Source organism: Ranitomeya variabilis, chromosome 6 (assembly GCF_051348905.1).
Source record: "Ranitomeya variabilis isolate aRanVar5 chromosome 6, aRanVar5.hap1, whole genome shotgun sequence".
NCBI lineage: Eukaryota > Metazoa > Chordata > Amphibia > Anura > Dendrobatidae > Ranitomeya > Ranitomeya variabilis.
In genome coordinates, this window is record NC_135237.1 from 48,904,641 (window position 1) to 48,926,990 (window position 22,350).

At 43.5% G+C, this 22,350-nt stretch overlaps 1 protein-coding gene across 1 annotated transcript in view; it reads left to right on the forward strand.

The window, feature by feature from the left end:
* Positions 1-22,350, forward strand: part of LOC143783216 (mycocerosic acid synthase-like polyketide synthase) — a 33,358-nt gene that overhangs the window by 5,337 nt on the left and 5,671 nt on the right. Inside the window, exons 2-5 of the mRNA XM_077271635.1 lie at positions 4,474-4,627; positions 14,498-14,658; positions 19,370-19,573; positions 20,351-20,532. Coding sequence (XP_077127750.1) covers positions 4,474-4,627; positions 14,498-14,658; positions 19,370-19,573; positions 20,351-20,532 — 701 coding nt within the window. The remainder of the gene's footprint in view (positions 1-4,473; positions 4,628-14,497; positions 14,659-19,369; positions 19,574-20,350; positions 20,533-22,350) is intronic.

Consider the following 22,350-nt stretch of genomic DNA (forward strand, 5'->3'; position numbering starts at 1 on the left):
CCTTTCCCAGCGATGCTTTGCAAAATTACCCAGAAGACCTAGCGGTCTCGCTAGGAATGGAAGATTTCACGCCCATCGGCACAGCGCCGTTGGATCCCAGGAGGCGGAGAGACGGGACGCTGAGGAGCAGCGTCAAGAATGGTGAGTATGTTAGAACTACAAGGGGCCCTCGGATCCGAAGGTGAGTATGTTTATTTTTTATTTTTTAACCTGTGACATACGTGACTGGGCATTATACTACGTAGCTGGGCAATATACTACGTGGCTCTGTGCTGTATACTACGTGGCTGGACAATATACTACGTCACTGGGCAATATACTACGTGGCTGGGCAATATACTACGTCACTGGGCAATATACTACGTGGCTGGGCAATATACTACGTGGCTCTGTGCTGTATACTACGTGGCTGGGCAATATACTACGTGACTGGGCAATATACTACGTGACTGGGCAATATACTACGTCGCTGGGCAATATACTACGTGGCTCGGTTATATAGTACGTCGCTGGGCAATATACTACGTGACTGGGCAATATACTACGTGGCTGGGCAATATACTATGTGACTGGGCAATATACTACGTGACTGGGCAATATACTACGTGGCTGGGCAATATACTATGTGACTGGGCAATATACTACGTCGCTGGGCAATATACTACGTCGCTGGGCAATATACTACGTCGCTGGGCAATATACTACGTGACTGGGCAATATACTACGTGGCTGGGCAATATACTACGTGGCTGGGCAATATACTACATGGCCTGTGTTATATACTACGTCGCACTACATGCATATTCTAGAATACCCGATGCGTTAGAATCGGGCCATCATCTAGTGTATGTATATGTACCTATGCACAGTGCTCATATGTATCTGTGGGACACAAAGATAATCACAGTACACTATATATATGTATATATATATATATATATATATATATGTGTGTATGTGTGTGTGTATTAGAACCTGAGTGTACAGTAGTTATCTGTGTGTCTATAATTATATATATATATACAGTATACTGTATATGCTACATATAATGCACACACATACACACAGTCATGGCCAAAAGTGTTTTCATGTATCGATGTGTACTTTGGTTATCTATGCATGTATGAACAATATATATATATATATATATATATATATATATATATATATATATATATATATATATATATATTAGTATCTGAGACACAGTAGGTAGTAAGTGTAAAGGTAAATATCACTTAAAGGGAACATGTCAGCAGTTTTGGCCACTATAAGATACGGCCACCACCTTTCAGGGCTTATCTACAGAATTCTGTAATTATGTAGATAAGCCCCCGATCCAATCTGAAAGATAAGAAAAATAAGTTTTATTATACTCCCCTGGGGGGCAGTCAGGTCCGATGGGTGTCGCAGCTCAGGGTCCGGGGCCTCCCATCTTCTTGCGATGCCTTCCTCCTGTTGCTTCATGGCTCCCCGGAATCGCGCTCCTGCACAGGCGTACTTATCTGTCCTGTTGAGGGCAGAGCAAAGTCATGCAGTGCACAGGCGCTGGGCCTCTCTGACCTTTCCTGGCATCTGCGCACTGCAGTACTATGCACAGATAAGTACGACTGCGCAGGAGTGCAATGCCGGGGAGCCATGATGCAAGCAGCACGGCGGCGATCATAAGAATATGGGAGGCGCCGGACCCGGAGCTGTGACACTCATCAGACCGGACCGCCCCCGGGTGAGTATAATAAAACTTATTTTTCTTCTCTTACAGGTCGGATCGGAGGCTTATATACAGCATTATAGAATGCTGTAGATGAGCCCTGAAAGGTGGTGGCTGTATCTTATATCTGCCAAACCTGGTGACAGGTTCCCTTTAGCGGGGCATTCCCGGGGCCAGACAAGTCGCAGCTGCATTGGGCCCAGAAGTGGAGTGCGGCCACTGACACCAGCGAATATTTCAGCTCGATCTGCATCCTTGGACGCACATTCAGCTGAAATATATTGCAGCACCGGTGATCCGCCAGTACACGCTACTGACCAATTAGCATCCAGCATCTGACCTCGGTGTGTCCATGACTGGGGGGCATATGGCAGTGACGACAAGTCAGCTGGCGGCTCTTGCGCCGGTTGCAGAAGAGGACGCCGTGTGGCATGGGAGCGGAGAAAGGTGAGTAGAATCGAGTTTTTTTCCATGTGTTGCAGAAGAACAAGACAAATTCAGAAAGCGGCATGTAGCGCTATGCCTGACATGGTGTCCCCTCCTCCCTCTATGCAGGGACACCAGCTTACTCACCGGCCCATGGCACTGTCTCCAGCATGCTCCTGCCTTCAACCTCCACTATGCATGCTGCACTGTGTCCCGATGGGGTGCCTAGGGTGCATCTGTGCGCACTCCCCTGTTCTAAAAGGGGCAGCACATACACATGGTAAATGCTCAGCTGGGAGGCATTTAGTTAAATGTGTGTTCACTTGCAACGTGTCTCCCAGCCAAAAGCGTGGAGACATCTTGTATAAAAAGCACCCTCCTCAGTAGGGAGGTGCCTGAGCAATCCCTATAGTTACAGTATGTTAGGTAGTTGGTGTGTATGCAACTGCATGTTGCCAGGTCCCCCATCCCTAGTCTGATATAGTATCCCATATCCCATACCCTGTGTACTGTTATTAGTGCTCGCTTCCTGTGACTGCTTCGGCGGTGACCGTATCCTGAAATCGCATCTGCGGTACCGGTACCCTCCCGTCCCTTATTACGTAACATCCTATTTATGTATGGTGCCGTCCTTTATTATATAGCATCTAGTGATGAGCGAATATACTCGTTACTCGAGATTTCTCGAGCATGCTCGGGGGTCCTCCGAGTATTTTTTAGTGCTCGGAGATTTAGTTTTCTTCGCCGCAGCTGAATGTTTTACATCTGTTAGCCAGGCTAAGTACATGTGGGGGTTGCCTGGTTGCTAGGGAATCCCCACATGTACTTATGTTGGCTAACAGATGTAAAACATTCAGCTGCGGCAAGAAAAAGTAAATCTCCGAGCACTAAAAAATACTCGGAGGACCCCCAAGCATGCTCGGGAAATCTCGAGTAACGAGTAGATTCGCTCATCACTAACAGTGTCCTGTTATGTGGAGCGCCGTCCATTATTACCCAGTATCATCTCTTGCCATCTACAGCACCGTCCCTTACATTGAGTATTCTCATTATTTTTGTTATTCACAGCGTCTTCTCTTTATTGCATGGTGTCCTCTCCTGTAAAATGTAAAATGACAGCTGAGGGAGCAGCATCTGACCAGAAGACCAGTCCATCAGCCGCATCCATCACAAAAGAAGCTTTCCCATGCTCCATCAGCCGTCATTTCAGTTTATATCTAACAGGAGTGGATGATATGTAATAAAGAACAGGGAGGTATAAATAACAAAAATAATGAGAATCTGATATGTAAGGGACGGTGCTGTACATAACAAGAGGGAACTATATGATACAGGACGGTGTTATACATAAAGAGAGAGCACTGTGTAATAAGGGTTGCAATATATATGAGAGGAGACTGTAAAAAAATATGTATATCTGTAGCTTGGTCGCGATGAAAGGAGGGGGCCCAGATACATTTCTTGCACAGGGGCCCTAAGCTGTCTGTGTCCGCCCCTGAGTAAATTTTATTGTTTTGAATAGCTGCTACAGGTGGGAATTCTTTAGAATTAGATCTATCATAACATGTATAAGCAGTAGCAGCTAATCAATATACTTAATTTTGCTCAATATTAAAAGATAATTAAAACAATAATAATAGTAATAATTATAGTTGAGCTAATTTGTTCGAGTCCCTGCTTATTCGGCAACCTATAGTGCTTACCGAATAAGCTGCAGAGGGAACCCGGATACATGGAGCGCACCGGCTGATCACCTGTCTGGCGCCGCAGCTGCATGTGTCGAGGCTGTGTCACTGTTACAGCTCATGCATGGACAGCCTGTGTGTTGGGATCTCCATGCATGTGTTGTGACACATGCAAGCTGCGGCGCCAACCAGCCGGGGCGCTCCATGTATCCGGGTTCCCTCTGCAGCTTATTCGGTAAGCGCCATAGCATGACGAATAAGCAAAGATCCAAACAAATTCGCTCAACTCTATTAATAATGCTGAGAACAATTAAGTTTGGCTTGTTGGTTTGGCCCTCTTTAACAGTCAAGGACTTTCATGTGGCTCCTTGTGAAAATGAATTGCCCACCTCACTTTCATTCACTACAAGGGATCAAAGATTTATTTCCATAACAAAATAATTTAGGGGTTAATACAAATTGTTTAACTTTTAATTATTTCTTATTTCAAGAAATTTAAATATATTAAAAATATCTAATAAAAGGATAAAAAAAGCGGACAATGTTTCTTTTTAGTCTACTTTTTTTTTCTCTTATAACTATCAACTATTGTGTGATGAAATTATTTTTATACAATTCTCTTCTATAATATTAAAAATGCTCATTTACTAGGTGAAGGGACTGAAAATTTTTGGAAAGTTATTTCTAATGGGAAAAATTGTGCAACAGAGATACCAGAAGAAAGATTTGATCTGAAAAAATGGTATGATGCTGATCAAACCAAACCAGGCAAAATATATACCAGTCGAGCAGCTTTTGTAAATGGGTAAGTACACTGGGAGGAATTTTTTAAGCACTTTGTATCATTTTTACTTTTCTGACACATTTATTAAAATATTGCTGCATGTTTTAATGAATTTTGCACCAAGACTGTTATTTTTATTAGTAGCACTTATGAAGGGGCATGTCCTCATCATTTTCAATGTTTTGCCATATTTATAACTTGGAACTTTTCTAAATGTTACACAAAAAGTCATAAACTCACTCCAGTATGTGCATGGGGGTTACGTTTAAAAGTGAATATTTCTAGATAGAATTTTAATATCTGAACTTGTGGCAAATTTGTCATATATTTTGTGACAGTTTGAAATCTTTGGCACAAATAAGCAGTGGCAGACATACCACATGTAGTCGGCTCAACTACACAGGGGTCCTTGGAGGAGATCCAGTCACACATCAGGTTTCTAAGATGCTACTGTGATTGTTCCACTTTCTCCCTGTGTACATTCTCCTTCTCCAAATCTGGACATTGGATGAATGGCCCCTTTGTCTCTCACTGTTTTAGTACATGCTTTCATATATAGTTAAATATTATCTTTAAATGTGGTAGATCTCAGAATTCAACTCACATACTTTTCATATCAGGCTGGTTATTTAAATGTGAAAAAAAAATTCAGCCTAAAGATCTAAATTGTATTCTTCTTCTTTATAGGCAAACTGTACTGCTAGCTAGATATATATCTATATATACCAGTACTCTATATACCTGTAATAGAATAAGATTCTCTACAAAATTACTTGTAAAATAATGAAAAAATTACAATAATCACACTTAATACTTAAAAAAAAAAAAAATGTCACAAATCAGTAAATAACAAACATATTTGACATCCCTGTAATTGTAAAAACTCATACAATACAGTGAAAAGATTATGTTGATTGGTAAATAGCGGAAAAAATGCAGACTTTTTTCTCTATTACATCCATAAAAAAAGTTGTTTTTTTCTTCATCTTTATGAGTATTAAAATATATAACTATAAATCCATAAAATACTATGAATATAAATACCCCCAACATCATCAATATCAAATTAATATTCACATTACTCCAATCCAATAACATATGGAATATTTTTCCTGATACCACTTTCTTGAACATATATTACTTCTATGAGATCTTGCTATTCTATATGGAGAGCAAAAGCACTACATAAAATAAACCAACTTCTCCACCATTACAGAAGATTGACTCTCCACTCTCCTCTCAAGATCGCATCTCACCACCTGTGCACTTGACCCAATCCCATCCCACTTCATCCCAAATCTCGCCAGTCTTTATCCCAACCCTAACTCATCTCTTCAACCTATCACTAACAATTGGTGTTTTGTCCTCAAGCTTTACACATGCTTCAATCACACCTATCCTCAAAAAGCCCTCTCTTGACCCATCCTCTGTATCTAGCTATTGCCCTATATCACTTCTACCCTATGCCTCAAAACTACTGGAACAACACGCCCATCTTGAACTGTATTCCCATCTCTCTTCCTGCTCCCTCTTCAACCGCTTACAATCTGGCTTCCGGTCACACCACTCCACTGAAACTGCCCTAACTAAGGTCACCAGTGACCTATTAACCTTAATTAAGAGCAAGCAACACTACTCTGTCCTCCTCCTCCTGGACCTGTCTTCTGCCTTTGACACAGTGGACCATTCCCTATTACTACAGACCCTCTCATTTCTTGGCATCACAGACTTGGCCCTATCCTGGATTTTGTCATACCTAACAGACCGGACATTCAGTATCACCACCTCCTCACCTCGCCCCCTATCTGTCGAAGTCCCGCAAGGTTCAGTTCTAGGGCCCCTGCTCTTTTCCATTTACACCTTTGGCCTGGGACAGCTCATAGAATCTCATGGTTTTCGAGGGCCAACAGCCCGAAACACCGTGTCTGCGAATTGAGATACTGATTTGGCTTTTATCCTAAGTCATATTGCACGACTCGTTAAAGGGTTGATTGTGACTTGTAGGATCGCTACTTCCAATAGGTGGCGCTATAGAGTTAAGGCCTCTTTTTTTCAGCAGAGGCAATTTGCATATTTAAATTCCCAGAGGAGCATTGCACGGCGAATAAGCCTGCTTACCTTGACAAGCCAGCTGGTATGTCACTCTCCATAAGGAGAAACGTTACCCCTTAGACCCCAGTCCAGAGCCTCTCACCTAGCCAAATCAGTTCTCATGCTTCGCACTGACGAGGGCCAACAGCCCGAAACACCGTGTCTGCGAATTAAGATACTGATTTGGCTTTTATCCTAAGTCATATTGCACGACTCGTTAAAGGGTTGATTGTGACTTGTAGGATCGCTACTTCTAATAGGTGGCGCTATAGAGTTAAGTCCTCTTTTTTTCAGCAGAGGCAATTTGCATATGGTTTTCACTATCATCTCTATGCTGACGACACACAGATCTACATCTCTGGACCAGATATCACCACCCTACTAACCAGAATCCCTCAATGTCTGTCCGCTATTTCATCCTTCTTCTCCACTAGATTTCTAAAACTTAACATGGACAAACAGAATTCATCGTCTTTCCCCATCTCACGTGACCCCCCCAACAAACCTATCCATTACAGTAAACGGCTGCCCACTCTCCCCAGTCCCACAAGCTCGCTATCTCGGGGTAATGCTTGACACTAATCTCTCCTTCAAACCACATATCTAAGCCCTTTCCACTTCCTGCCGCCTTCAACTCAAAAATATTTCACAGATCCGTACATTCCTAAACCAAGAATCTGCAAAAACCCTAGTCCATGCCCTCATTATCTCCTGCCTCGACTACTGTAACCTCCTGCTCTCTGGCCTCCCCTCTAACACTCTCGCACCCCTCCAATCTATTCTAAACTCTGCTGCCCGACTAATCCACCTGTCCCCCCGCTATTCCCCGGCCTCTCCCCTCTGTCAATCCCTTCACTGGCTCCCCATTGCCCAGAGACTCCACTACAAAACCCTAACCATGACGTACAAAGCCATCCACAAGGTGTCTCCTCCATACATCTGTGACCTCGTCTCCCGGTACTTACCTACACGCAACCTCCGATCCTCACAAGATCTCCTTTTCTACTCCCCTCTTATCTCCTCTTCCCACAATCACATACAAGATTTCTCTCACGTATCACCCCTACTCTGGAACTCTCTACCACAACATATTAGACTCTCGCCTACCATCGAAACCTTCAAAAAGAACCTTAAGATCCACCCCTTCCGACAAGCCTACAACCTGCAGTAACCACTGATCGACCAAACCGCTGCACGACCAGCTCTACCCTCGCCTACTGTATCCTCACCCATCCCTTGTAGATTGTGAGCCCTCGTGGGCACAGTGCTCTCTCCTCCTGTACCAGTTGTGACCTGTATTGTTTAACCCCTTAACGACCGCCGATACGCCTTTTAACGGCGGCCGCTAAGGGTACTGAAACCACAGCGCCGTTAATTAACGGCGCTGTGGAAAAAGTGAATAGCGCCCCCCAGACTCGGATTTTCTCTGGGGTCTCGGTTGCCGAGGGTAGCCGAGACCCCAGAGAACATGATTTGGGGGGTTTTTACCGACCCCCGAGTTGCGATCGCCGGTAATTTACCGTTTACCGGCGGTCGCAACAAAAAAAAAAACGCGATTTGCCAATTAATTTCTCTGTCCTCCGATGTGATCGCACATCGGAAGACAGAGAAATAGGGTCCCCGATGGCCCCTAATAGCCCCCCAATACTCACCTATCTCCCCCGGTGCTCCTCGTGGCTCCCGATGGGCGCCGCCATCTTTTTTCCGGGGAAAAAATGGCGGGCGCATGCGCAGTGCGCCCGCCGCCCGGCATCCAGAAGATCTTTGGGGTCTCAGCTGCCGGGGGTGCCCCAAAGAACATGATCGGGGTCGGTTTTTACCGACCCTGTTTTGCGATCGCCGGTAATTAACTGTTTACCGGCGACCGCAAAAAAAAAAAGCGATCTGTAATTCTCTGTCCTCTGATGTGATCGCACATCAGAGGACAGAGAAATAGGGGGATTCGGGGACCCTATCATACTCACCCGATGTCCCTGGGTCCTCCTGCGTCTCCTCCTGCCGGCCGGCTTCTTCCTCGGGAAAGAAAATGGCGGGCGCATGCGCAGTGCGCCCGCAATCTGCTGCCATCTGCCGGCCGGCAGGAGAGACGAGTTGGGGCTAAAATTAGGGTTAGGGTTAGGGCTAGGGTTAGGGCTAGGGATGGGGCTAAATTTAGGGTTAGGGCTAGGGTTAGGGTTAGGCTACTTTCACACTAGCGTTTTTTGGCTTCCGTCGCAATGCGTCGTTGGAGAAAAAACGCATCCTGCAAAAGTGCTTGCAGGATGCGTTTTTTCTCCATTGACTTGCATTAGCGGCACATTGCGACGGATTGCCACACGTCGCATCCGTCGTGCGACGGATGCGTCGTGCTTTGACGGACCGTCGGCACAAAAAACGCTACATGTAACTTTTTTTGTGCGACGTGTCCGCCATTTCCGACCGCGCATGCGCGGCCGGAACTCCGCCCCCACCTTCCCGCACCTCACAATGGGGCAGCGGATGCGTTGAAAAAACAGCATCCGCTGCACCCGTTGTGCGGCGCTTACAACGCTAGCGTCGGTACGTCGGCCCGACACACTGCGATGGGCTGAGTACGACGCTAGTGTGAAAGTAGCCTTAGGCTTCTTTCACACTTGCGTCGGTACGGGGCGGTCGCAATGCGTCAGCCCGACGTACTGACGCACGTTGTGAAAATTGTGCACAAAGTGGGCAGTGGATGCAGTTTTTCAACGCATCCGCTGCCCAGTCTATGTCCTGGGGAGGAGGGGGCAGAGTTATGGCCACGCATGCGCGGAAATGGCGGACGCGACGTACAAAAAAAAGGTTACATTGAACTTTTTTTGTGACAACGGTCCGCCAAAACACAACGGATCCAGTGCACGATGGACGCGACGTGTGGCCATCCGTCGGTAATACAAGTCTATGGGCAAAAAAGGCATCCTGTGGGCACATTTGCAGGATCCGTTTTTTGTCCAAAACGACGGATTGTGACGGATGCCACGCGACGCAAGTGTGAAAGTAGCCTTAGGGTTAGGGTTGGGGCTAAAGTTAGGGCTAGGGTTAGGGTTAAATTTAGGGTTAGGATTGGGGCTAAAGTTAGGGCTAGGGCTAGGGTTGGGGCTAAAATTAGGGTTAGGGTGAGGGTTGGGGCTAAAGTTATGGTTAGGGTTGGGGCTAAAGTTAGGGTTAGAGTTGGGATTAGGGTTAGGGTTTGGATTAGGGTTAAGGTTGGGATTAGGGTTACGGTTGGGATTAGGGTTGGGATTAGGGTTAGGGTTGGGATTATTGTTAAGGTTAGGGTTAGGGGTGTATTGGGATTAGGGTTAGGTTTGAGGTTAGGGTTGAGATTAGGGTTAGGGGTGTGTTGGATTTAGGATTTTGATTAGGGTTGTGGTTAGGGTTGAGATTAGGGCTGTTTTGGGGTTAGGGTTGTGATTATCGTTAGGGTTGTGATTAGGATTATGGATCGGGCTGAGATTAGGGTTAGGGGTGTGTTGGAGTTAGGGTTGGAGTTAGAATTGGGGGGTTTCCACTGTTTAGGTACATCAGGGGGTCTCCAAACACGTCAGCCAATTTTGCGCTAAAAAAGTCAAATGGTGCTCCCTCCCTTCTGAGCTCTGCCGTGCGCCCAAACAGTGGTTTACCCCCACATATGGGGCATCAGCGTACTCGGGATAAATTGGACAACAACTTTTGGGGTCCAATTTCTCCTGTTACCCTTGTGAAAATAAAAACTTGGGGGCTAAAAATCTTTTTTGTGGGAAAAAAAATATTTTTTTATTTTCACTACTCTGCATTATAAACTTCTGTGAAGCACTTGAGCATTCAAAGTTCTCACCACATATCTAGATAAGTTCCTTAGGGGGTCTAGTTTCCAACATGGGGTCACTTGTGGGGGGTTTCTACTGTTTAGGTACATCAGGGGCTCTGCAAACGCAACATAACACCCACAGACAATTCTATCAAAGTCTGAATTCCAAAATGGCGCTCCTTCTCTTCCGAGCTCTGCCGTGTGCCCAAACAGTGGTTTACCCCCACATATGGGGTACCAGCATACTCAGGACAAATTGGAGAATATTGGCATCCAATTTCTCTTGTTACCCTTGTGAAAATAAAAACTTGGGGGCTAAAAAATCTTTATTGTGGAAAAAAAAATATTTTCTATTTTCACTACTCTGCATTATAAACTTCTGTGAAGCACTTGGGCATTCAAAGTTCTCACCACATATCTAGATAAGTTCCTTGGGGGGTCTAGTTTCCAAAATGGGGTCACTTGTGGGGGGTTTCTACTGTTTAGGTACATCAGTGGCTCTGCAAACGCAACATAACGCCCGCAGACCATTCTATCAAAGCCTGCATTCCAAAATGGCGCTCCTTCCCTTCCGAGCTCTGCCGTGCGCCCAAACAGTGGTTTACCCCCACATATTGGGTACCAGCATACTCAGGACAAATTGGACAACAACTTTTAGGGTCCAATTTCTCTTGTTACCCTTGTGAAAATAAAAATTTGGGGGCTAAAAAATCTTTTTTGTGGGAAAAAAATATATTTTTTATTTTCACTACTCTGCATTATAAACTTCTGTGAAGCACTTGGGCATTCAAAGTTCTCACCACATATCTAGATAAGTTCCTTGGGGGGTCTATTTTCCAAAATGGGGTCACTTGTTGGGGGTTTCTACTGTTTAGGTACATTAGGGGTCTGCAAACGCAACATAACGCCAGCAGACAATTCTATCAAAGTCTGCATTCCAAAATGGCGCTCCTTCCCTTCCGAGCTCAGCCATGCGCCCAAACAGTTGTTTACCCCCACATATGGGGTACCAGCATACTCAGGACAAATTGGACAACATTTGGGGTCCAATTTCTCTTGTTACCCTTGTGAAAATAAAAACTTGGGGGCTAAAAAATCTGGGGGTCACTTTTGGGGGGTTTCTACTGTTTAGGCACATCAGGGGCTCTCCAAACGCGACATGGCGTCCGATCTCAATTCCAGTCAATTTTGCATTGAAAAGTCAAATGGCGCTCCTTTGCTTCCGAGCTCAGCCATGCGCCCAAACAGTGGTTTACCCCCACATATGGGGTGTCGGCGTACTCAGGACAAATTGTACAACAACTTCTGGGGTCCATTTTCTCCTGTTACCCTTGGTAAAATAAAAATTTGGAGGCAAAAAGATCATTTTTGTAGAAAAAATGCGATTTTTTTATTTTCACGGCACTACGTTATAAACTTCTGTGAAGCACCTGGGGGTTTAAAGTGCTCACCACACATCTAGATAAGTTCCTTAAGGGGTCTAGTTTCCAAAATGGTATCACTTGTGGGGGGTTTCCACTGTTTAGGCACATCAGGGGCTCTCCAAACGTGACATGGCGTCCGATCTCAATTCCAGCCAATTCTACATTGAAAAAGTAAAATAAAATGACACTCCTTCTCTTCCAAGCTCTGCGGTGCGCCCAAACAGTGGTTTACCCCCACATATGGGGTATCGACGTACTCAGGAGAAATTGCACAACAACTTTTGTGGTCTAATTTCTCCTGTTACCCTTGTGAAAATAAAAATTTGGGGGCAAAAAGATCATTTTTGTAGAAAAAATGCGATTTTTTATTTTCACGGCTCTACGATATGAACTTCTGTGAAGCACTTTGGGGTTCAAAGTACTCACCACACATCTAGATAAGTTCCTTAAGGGGTCTAGTTTCCAAAATGGTATCACTTGTGGGGGGTTTCCACTGTTTAGGCACATCAGGGGCTCTCCAAACGCGACATGGCATCCGATCTCAATTCCAGCCAATTCTGCATTGAAAAAGTCAAACGGTGCTCCTTCACTTCCAAGCTCTGCGGTGCGCCCAAACAGTGGTTTACCTCCACATATGGGGTATCGGCGTACTCAGGAGAAATTGCACAACAAAATTTGTGGTTAAATTTCTGCTTTTACTCTTGTGAAAATTAAAAAAAATGGTTCTGAAGTAAAATGTTTGCAAAAAAAAGTTAAACGTTTATTTTTTTCTTCCACATTGTTTCAGTTCCTGTGAAGTACGTAAAGGGTTAATAAACTTCTTGAATGTGGTTTTGAGCAGCTTGAGGGGTGCAGTTCTTAGTATGGTGTCACACTTGGTTATTTTCTATCATATAGACCCCTCAAAATGACTTCAAAGGTGATGTGGTCCCTAAAAAAAACATGGTGTTGTAAAAATGAGAAATTGCTGGTCAACTTTTAACTTTTAATTTGTTTCCAAAATTGTGCTGATGTAAAGTGGACATGTGGGAAATGTTATTTATTAACTATTTTTCGTGACATATCTCTCTGATTTAAGGGCATAAAAATACAAAGTTTGAAAATTGCAAAATTTTAAAAATTTTCACCATATTTCCGTTTTTTTCATAAATAATCGCAAGTAATATCGAAGAAATGTTACCACTAACTTGAAGTACAATATGTCACGAAAAAACAATCTCAGAATCAGCGGGATCCAATAAAGCGTTCCAGAGTTATAACCTCTTAAAGTGACAGTGGTCAGAATTGTAAAAATTGGCTCGGTCATTAAGTACCAAATTGGCTCTGTCACTAAGGGGTTAAGATTATTGTACTTGTTTTTATTATGTATCTCTCCTCACATGTAAAGCGCCATGGAATAAATGGCGCTATAATAATAAATAATAATATTTGCTTTAGTCTACGTGATGTATTTGAGGAAAGAAACTCTATCCCATAGATTTTGTTACATCACCACCATCTCATTTTATTCTAATATCCATAAGAAAATCATCTTATTTTAATCTAAATTTCCTTATAAAATTAAGACATAACTCTCATATTTATTTGTTTCTCCAAAAATTCCATTACCCCATTATGAGCCCGTCACTTTTTTGTATGACCCTACTTAATTGTACATACCTGAAAAAATATCTTAGCAACCCAAGATCCTGGGTTTCATTTATCAAAACTCTCAAGCAGAAAAAGATTTTTTTCTTGTAACAACCAACAATAGCACAACTTTTCTTTGTGAAATATTTGTTTGTTAAGAAATTGCCAAATAGTAAATACATTACAAAAAGAAATCTCATATTGTCAAGGTGAAAATATATTTTCTTATATACCTTTGTACTTTTATATATCTTATACTGTGAAACAGTAAGTTTTTCCTATCTGCTAGCTAATGCAAATGTAATTGTATCTAAAGATGGCTGCCAGTGTTCATTCTTCATTTCAGTTTAGAATGTGAAGGGTTAAGTTTCATTTCTTTCGAAATCGAAACTTAAGGAATGTGAAGAAAAGGAGGATCCACCAGAAGATGTCAGAACAAATCAGAAAGACTGAATGCTAGCTTAAACCCCGCCTAATGCACGCCTTCCCCTAACACTCAATATAGTATTGTGTATTTTAGAATAAAGCCAGTTGTTGTGACCCTTGCAGACATGAGTAGATGCACGGGCATTCAATTGAGATTGAATCAGCACCTTGTCTGAGTCATTCTTACCCGGTACCAGATGCTCGGCTCATACTTTAATTTGGAATGACTGGTGAATGAGAGTTTATTGTCGTTTACGACCCCGACAATATAAACTTCAAATGTAGGGATAATCTTAAATTGAACACAAGAATGTATTCGTAAAATTAAAGGCTTTAGTACGCAAAAGTTTGTAACCTCATAGGGCAATTTATTAAATTTGAAAAAAAAAAACTCACACTAATACATTTTGTTTTTCTTGCATCTTTTTTGATGATACTGGCATCATGCACTGTGTCATAATACATAGCTAAGCTATAAAGAAGATTTTTAGAAATATAAAAAAGGCTAAAAATATCCCTTCATTTATTAAGGATTGATGAATTTGACAACAAAGTATTTGGAATGAATAAATCAGAGACTGAACGTATGGACCCGCAACACAAATTATTGCTTGAATGCACATACAGAGCTCTCGAAGATGCAGGCTATGCCTCTGAAACAATACATGGAAGTAAAACTGGAGTGTTTATAGGTAAGAAAATTATAATAAATATTTCTAAAATATATAAGTAAAATGTTTGAAAAGATAAGTAAGTTGCATAGACAACACTCTAGGGTGTTATAAAGTTAGGCATCATTTGTCTAAACAGATGCATAATGGTCTATATACTTTGATCAACTCTCAGGCTTCAGACATCTGGTATCCAGTCATGGCCGAAAATGTTGGCACCATTGAAATTGTTCCAGAAAATGAAATATTTCTCCTTGAAAAGTATTTAAAATACACATGCTTTTTTTTTTTTTTTTCGAAGGTACCAACAACTTTGTTTGAACCATTTTGGGGTTTTGGGGTGAAATTATGTCCATTTTGCCTTTTTTTCTGTTTATCTTTGTGTTGTTCGAATACACACAAAGGATATATCCATGTGTATAAAAACATGTGTAATTACAATAACTTTCTGGGAGAAATACTTCATTTTCCTTAACAATTTCAAGGGTGTCAATACATTCGGCAATGACTACCTCAGGCCAGTAAAAAGATGCATTGGTTGTCAACGAGGGGTCTGCACCAGGGAAAGAAATAAAGAAACTGGAGTCCCCTTTGCACAGTGAGTAAGAATTAACAAAGTTCCTGTTTTGTCTTAAAACCAAAACTCTGAATTTTCTGGTGCTGCCAGTGACCTATGAGACTCATACAAAGTTTGGCTACAGGGCCCTATAATTTATGTGCATACACCTGATTTAGTTATATGACTGTGTGCATCCACTCCACTCCCATAGGTGTGGAAAGCAGTGAATATTCATTGATCTTTAATAGTGAGCACAGTGGCAGCAGCTGCCGGCTTCCTGCAGCTGCTGGGCGATCACATGTGCCCACTATTAAAGAGAATAAGTACTCACTGTTCTTCACTTCTATGGGAATGAAGAGCACTGACTATTCATTCCCTTTAGTTCCATATTGCTGATGTGGAGAGCAGTGAGTATTCTGGCAGCTGTCTTCTGCTTGTAGGCAGCACATAAAGTCACTACCATGCGCTGCTTACTAGCATAAATCAGCTGCTGGCATCAGAACAGGATGATGCGTAGGAGCGCAGGGAAGGTAAGTATTATTATTTATTTACATAGCACCACTAATTCCATGGTGCCGTACATGAGAAAGATGTTATGTACAGAGTCATAGATATCGTTTACAGTAAACAAATTTACAATGGGTGGTGGTGAGGCGGCAGCTCGGGTGGTGGTGAGGCGGCAGCTCTGGTGGTGATGAGGCGGCAGCTCGGGTGGTGATGAAGTGGCAGCTTGGGTGGTGGTGAGGCGGCAGAATGGTTATTGCAGGCTGTAGGCTTTCCTGAAGAGATGGGTTTTCAGGTTCCGTCTGAAGGATCCGAGGGTGGTGGATAATTGGACGTGTTGAGGCATGGAATTCCAGAGGAAGAGGGATATTCGGGAGAAATCTTGGAGGCGGTTGTGTAAGGAACGAATAAGTGTGGAGGAGAGTAGGAGGTCTTGGGAGGATCGAAGATTATATGAGGGAAGATATTTGGAGATTAGTTCAGAGATATAGGGAGGGGACATGTTGTGGATGGCTTTTGTAGATCAGTGTTAGTAGATTGAACTGGATTCGTTGGGGAATTGGGAGCCAGTGGAGGGATTTGCAGAGGGGAGAAACAGGGGAGCAGAGTTGAGGACAGACTGGAGCGATGCAAGAGAGTTAGCGGGGAGGCCACAGAGGAGGGTGTTGCAGTAATCGAGGCGGGAGATGATGAGGGCATGCACAAGAGTTTTAGTAGATTGTGGGCTGAGGAAGGGACGGATTCTGGCAATATTTTTGAGTTGGAGGCGACCGGAGGTGGCAAGAGTTTGGACGTGCGGTTTGAAGGACGGGGCAAAATCGCGTTACCCCGAAGCAGCGGATTTCAGGTGCGGGAGAGAGCGTGATGCCGTTTACCATTATAGACAGATCAGGTAGGGGGGATACGTGAGATGGGGGAAAGATGATGAGTTCGGTTTTGTCTACATTGAGTTTTAGGAAGTGAGAGGTGAAGGAGGATATGGCTGATAGACACTCCGGGATTCTGGACAGCAGAGAGAGGGGACATCTGGGCCAGAGAGGTAGATCTGAGTGTCGTCTGCATACAGGAGGTACTGGAACCTATGGGACTTTACGAGTTGTCCTAGGCCAAGGGTATAGATGGAAAAAAGTAGGGGCCCTAGGACAGAGCTTTGAGGAACTCCAACAGAGAGGGCGGCATGAGGAGGTAGTGTGGGATTGTGAAACGCTAAATGTGTGGTCGGAAAGGTAAGAGGCAATCCAGGACAGGGCAAGGTCTTTGATGCCAAGGGAAGAAAGAATCTGTAGCAGTAGGCAGTGGTCGACTGTGTCGAAGGCAGAGGACAGGTCGAGAAGGAGGAGGATGGAGAACTGTCTGTTAGTTTTGGCTGTAAGTCATTAGTAATTTTGGTCAGAACAGTTTTGTTGGAGTGATGAGTGCGGAAGTCAGATTGGAGGTTGTCAAGGAGAGCGTTACATGAGAGGTGGGAGGAAAGTTGAGCATGGACATGCTGCTCAAGGAGTTTTGAAGCAAACGGGAGCAGTGATATGGGGCAATAGCTGGGCATAGCAGTTGGGTCAAGGTTAGTTTTTTTGAGGATGGGTTTGATGGTGGCATGTTTGAAGGCAGAGGGGAAGGTACCAGAAGATAGGGATAGGTTGGAGATGGGTTAGGGCTGGAATGAGCATGTTAGTGAGGTTGGGGAGCGGGTGGGAAGGGATGGGATCAAGTGCACAGGTGGTGAGGTGTGATTTGGAAAGGAGGTAAGCTCTCCTTCAGTGATGTTGGTTATTGTTTTTTGATGGGGGCCATGCATACCAGGATGGGGATGGGGGCCATTCATACCAGGATAGGGATGAGGAGGCCAATCATACCAGGATGGGATGGCACCATGCATAACAGGACGGAGATGGGGCCCTACATACCAGGATAGGGATAAGGGGGCCATGCATACTAGGATAGGGATGAGGGGGGCCAAGCCTACCAGGATAGGGATGAAGGATGAGGGGGCCATGTGTTGTGAATTCTGCTTTTGGGCTCCCTCCGGTGGTTGTAGGTGGTAATGCAGTTGTCCCTGAGTTGCAGTCCTGGTCAGGTGTATCTGCTGATTGCAGTTCTGACTGGGGTATTTAGGCGTGCAGGATTCATTAGTCCTTGCCAGTTGTCAATTGTTGCTGGGAGGTGTTGGACCTCTGCCTGGTTCCTCCTGCCTTTCTGCCAAATCAGCAAAGATAAGTGTCTGGTTTTGTTTCTTTGGCACACATGCTGTGTGCTTCATAATTCAGTGCTATTCTTTTGTGTTTTCTTGTCCAGCTTAGATTGTGTCAGTATTTTCTCAGTCTGTGTTGGATTCTCTTGTGGAAGTTTTTGTATTATCTGCTGTGGATATTTTGTGAAGGGTTTTAATACTGACCACCTAGTATTCTGTCCTATCCTTTCCTATTTAGCTAGAGTGGCCTCTTTTGCTAAATCTTGTTTTCTGCCTGCGTATGTCTTTTCTTCTCCTACTCACAGTCAATATTCGTGGGGGGCTGCCTATCCTTTGGGGGGTCTGCTCTGAGGCAAGGAAGTATTCCTATTTCCATCTATAGGGGTATTTAGTCCTCCGGCTGTGTCGAGGTGTCAAGGGTTTGTTAGGCACACCCCACGGCTACTTCTAGTTGCGGTGTTAGTTCAGGATCCGCGGTCAGTACAGTTTCCACCCACTCCAGAGAAAGTTTCATGCGGCTCCAAGGTCACCGGATCATAACAGCCATGCATACCAGGATAGGGATGATGGGGCCATGCATACCAGGACAGAGATGAGGAGGCCGTGCATACCAGGATAGGGATGACAGGGCCATGCATACCAGGATAGGGATGAGGGGCCATGCATACCAGGATAGGGATGAGGAGGCCATGCATACCAGGATAGGGATGAGGAGGCTATGCACATCAGGATAGAGATGAGGAGGCTATGCATACCAGGATAGGGATGAGGAGGCTATGCATACCAGGATAGGGATGAGGAGGCTATGCATAATCAGATAGGAGTGAGGAGGCTATGCATATCGGAGTAGGGATGAGGGAGTCATGCACACCAGGATAGGGATGGGAGCTATGCATACCATAATGGGGATGAGGTGACCATGCATACCAGGATGGGGATGAGGAGGTCAAATCATTGAGCTCAGTGACTTTTCCCCCACTGATGGCATAAGCTGATGAGCTTAGTTATTGGCTGCGGCACTGTTGACGTGATAAGGGTGCTGCAGACAATAACAGAACAGAAAAGGGGAATGCAAACTTTATATGGGGAGGATGAGTACAGTTCAGTTTGTTTTTAAAACAAACTGCAGGTGGGAAATGGATACTCCCAAACCAGAAAACTCTTTTACATTTTTGATTCAGGGGATGTGGGCATCTTTTTATCCTGCGTGATTAAACAAAATCAAATGATCTCCATTCTCCTATGTCAATACAGCTATTCCACATGTCATCATCACTGCCATTACTGTTTGCTCTGCCCTTCCCTAACTACATTGCACTTGGTCAATAATTAGAATGTTTTGGATTTTAAGTTTTCATTTTGTTCTTTCTATATATTTAGTAATGTTTTAATTACACTATCATTAATCCACTATGTAGAGAATAAGAAAATAAATGATAACGATACTAACTCAGAATAATGTACTATTTTATACATTTTAGGTCTTATGAACAGAGATGCCAACGGTATCTATAATAATTCTCCAGATAACATTAATCATTTTAATGGCACTGGAACAGCAACGAGCATAGCTGCTAACAGGATATCATACTGCTTTAATCTGACGGGACCATCCATATCAATTGACACTGCCTGTTCTTCATCCTTAGTTGCTTTACATTATGCATGCCAAGCCATCAGACAAGGTAAAAACAATTAAATAGACTGAAACTTGATAGATATGTCTTTCATTGTACTTGACATATGTATTCCATATGAATAAAAGCTTTACAACTTCTTTTCTTATTGTGTTGCACCTTTGATGTCCGTGCTCAACACATAATCATCTGATGCCGCCCTGAGCAACATGTGAATGGTGACCTGATGGCTTGAGATGAGTCAATCCGTTTGAGTTGGATTGAATAAAATTATCCTCAAAAAATCAAATTCACCCTAATAAAAGGGGTTAAGAAAACAATCATACTCACCCAGCCCTGCCCTGTCCTGCAGCGCTGCTCTAGTTCTTCTTCTGTCCAGTCTGGCATCTTTATTGTCTTTCTTCGGCTCCTGGCATCTTCACACTGACAAGGCCCTGCAACGCCATGACATTGCGACACATATCATAATCTCATTACACGTCATGATGTAGTATGAGGCCATGCAAGCCACCTTTGGCATGGTCTAAGCCCCACATCATCATTATGTCTCGATGTTAGTTCTTTGCACTGCTCATGTGCTAGCTCATAAAGAGCCACAGTGATAGTCTAATCTAAATGTGGAGTCCACATGGAACAGTCATGAATATTGATTGGACTATCAATCAGGGCTTCTACAGTGAACTAACAACTAATCTTGGAGGTCATAAAACATCTCGAGTTGACCATAAAGGCAGTGTTCAACACAGATATTGAACAGTATTGTAAATATGTACGCTTCTGTTTAATATGTGTTAAAATTTATAGATTTATTTCTGTATATTTAAGGTGATTGTGAGATGGCGATATGTGGTGGAGTCAGCTGTATCATCGAACCTCGCATATTTGTTGCACTTTGCAAAGCGAAAATGCTTTCTAGTGATGGTATAAGTAAACCTTTCTCCAACCAAGCTGACGGATATGGAAGAGGAGAAGGATGTGGCATTGTTCTTCTAAAACCCTTAAAAAAGGTATTAAATGTTTACAGTCTCAATGTTTGCTACTATCTCATTGTTATTATTAGAAATTACCCAAAATATTCAAGACATCCAGTTTCAATATCATTTCCAGTCTGTTGTAGGCTGTTTGCACACGTAGCAGATTTTTTGCGTTTTTTTTCGCGGTTTTTCGCTATAAAAACGCTATAAAACCGCGAAAAAAACGCTAACATTAAGCATCCTATGTAACAGAATGCAATCCACATTTTTTGTGCACATGCTGCATTTTTTTCCTGAGCGGAATCGCAATCCAGAAAAAAACGCAGCATGTTCATTAAAATTGCAGAATCGCGGCGATTCTGCACACATAGGAGTGCATTGATCTGCTTACTTCCCGCACAGGGCTGTGCACACCATGCGGGAAGTAAGCAGATCAAGTGCTGTTGGTACCCAGGGTGGAGGAGAGGAGACTCTTCTCCACGGACTGGGCACCATGTATTTGGTAAAAAAAAAAGAATTAAAATAAAAAATAGCGATATACTCACCTTCTGGCGGCCCGACCTTCTCAGCGGCTTCCGAGGTGTGTGTGAAGGACCTGCGATGACGTCGCGGTCACATGACCGCGATGACGTCGCGGTCACGTGACCGCTACGTCAATGGAAGGTCCTGAACACACAGCATTAGGAACGGAAGCCGCTGAGGTGAGTATAGCCTTTTTTTTATATTTTTTATTATTTTTAACATTCTATCTTTTACTATAGATGCTGCATAAGCAGCATCTATAGTAACAAGTTGGTCACACTAGTCAAACACTATGTTTGACAAGTGTGACCAACCTGTCAAACAGTTTTCCAAGCGATGCTACAGATCGCTTGGAAAACGCTAGCATTCTGCAAGCTAATTATGCTTGCAAAACGCTAGTTTTCTGCGGGTATATGCATGCAAAATTCTGCATGCGATATACCCGCGGCAGGAGGCGCAGAATTGCCGCGGATATTTCCGCGGCAATTCTGCTACGTGTGAACTCAGCCGTTAGAAGGACTTCACTTCTGTGGCTAATATCCTTATCTTGGTATCTTTATAGACACTTGACATCATGCCATTGTGTGAGGCCTAGTCGCTAGGTCAGATCTGTGTCCCACAAATTTTTTCTTACATCTCTAGGTATCATTCACTTTTAGTTGTTTTTTCTTCTCACTTTAATTGCAATCTTCCACTTGCTAACTGCCTATGTTTCATCTACCATCAACCTTTCTCCAAAGTGACCAATACTTTTGTGAAACTTTTCCTTTTCCCAAGTTCATTTAAAAGGGATTACCTGGGTGTTTTTTTTTCTTCTATGGGACAAAGCACTTAATGGCAGGTAGTTGCTAATTAACTGCTTGTTCTGTGATGCGCCAATCTCTCCTGACTCAAAGCAGTCACAGACCACTCCTGGCAGCGATTTTCCTACTTTCTGTGACATCAGGTTGACAGAGCAGTTCCTTAGCTTCCGCTCTGTCAAAGATGTGTCACTGCCAACATCATGTTGTTTCACAGGCAGCTCCCTGCTACCTAACTCAGCGCAGGCATGCTGAGTTTCTGTGATTTGCATTGCATGAGCAGTGTAGTCTGATTAGACTGATTGTGACATACCCAGCGAAGGTGCTGGAAATCAGAATCACTTACACATTTCTTTGCACTGCTCATGCGGTAACTCATAAAAAGTGAATCACACTAGCTTAATGTATCTGTGCTGAGTTTGGCAGTGGGGAGAGAGCTGTCAATCAGCATGACATTAGCACTTGTGCTCCACTGATAGAGCAGAGCGGAAGAAAAGAAACTGCTGTCAACATGACATCACAGAAAGTA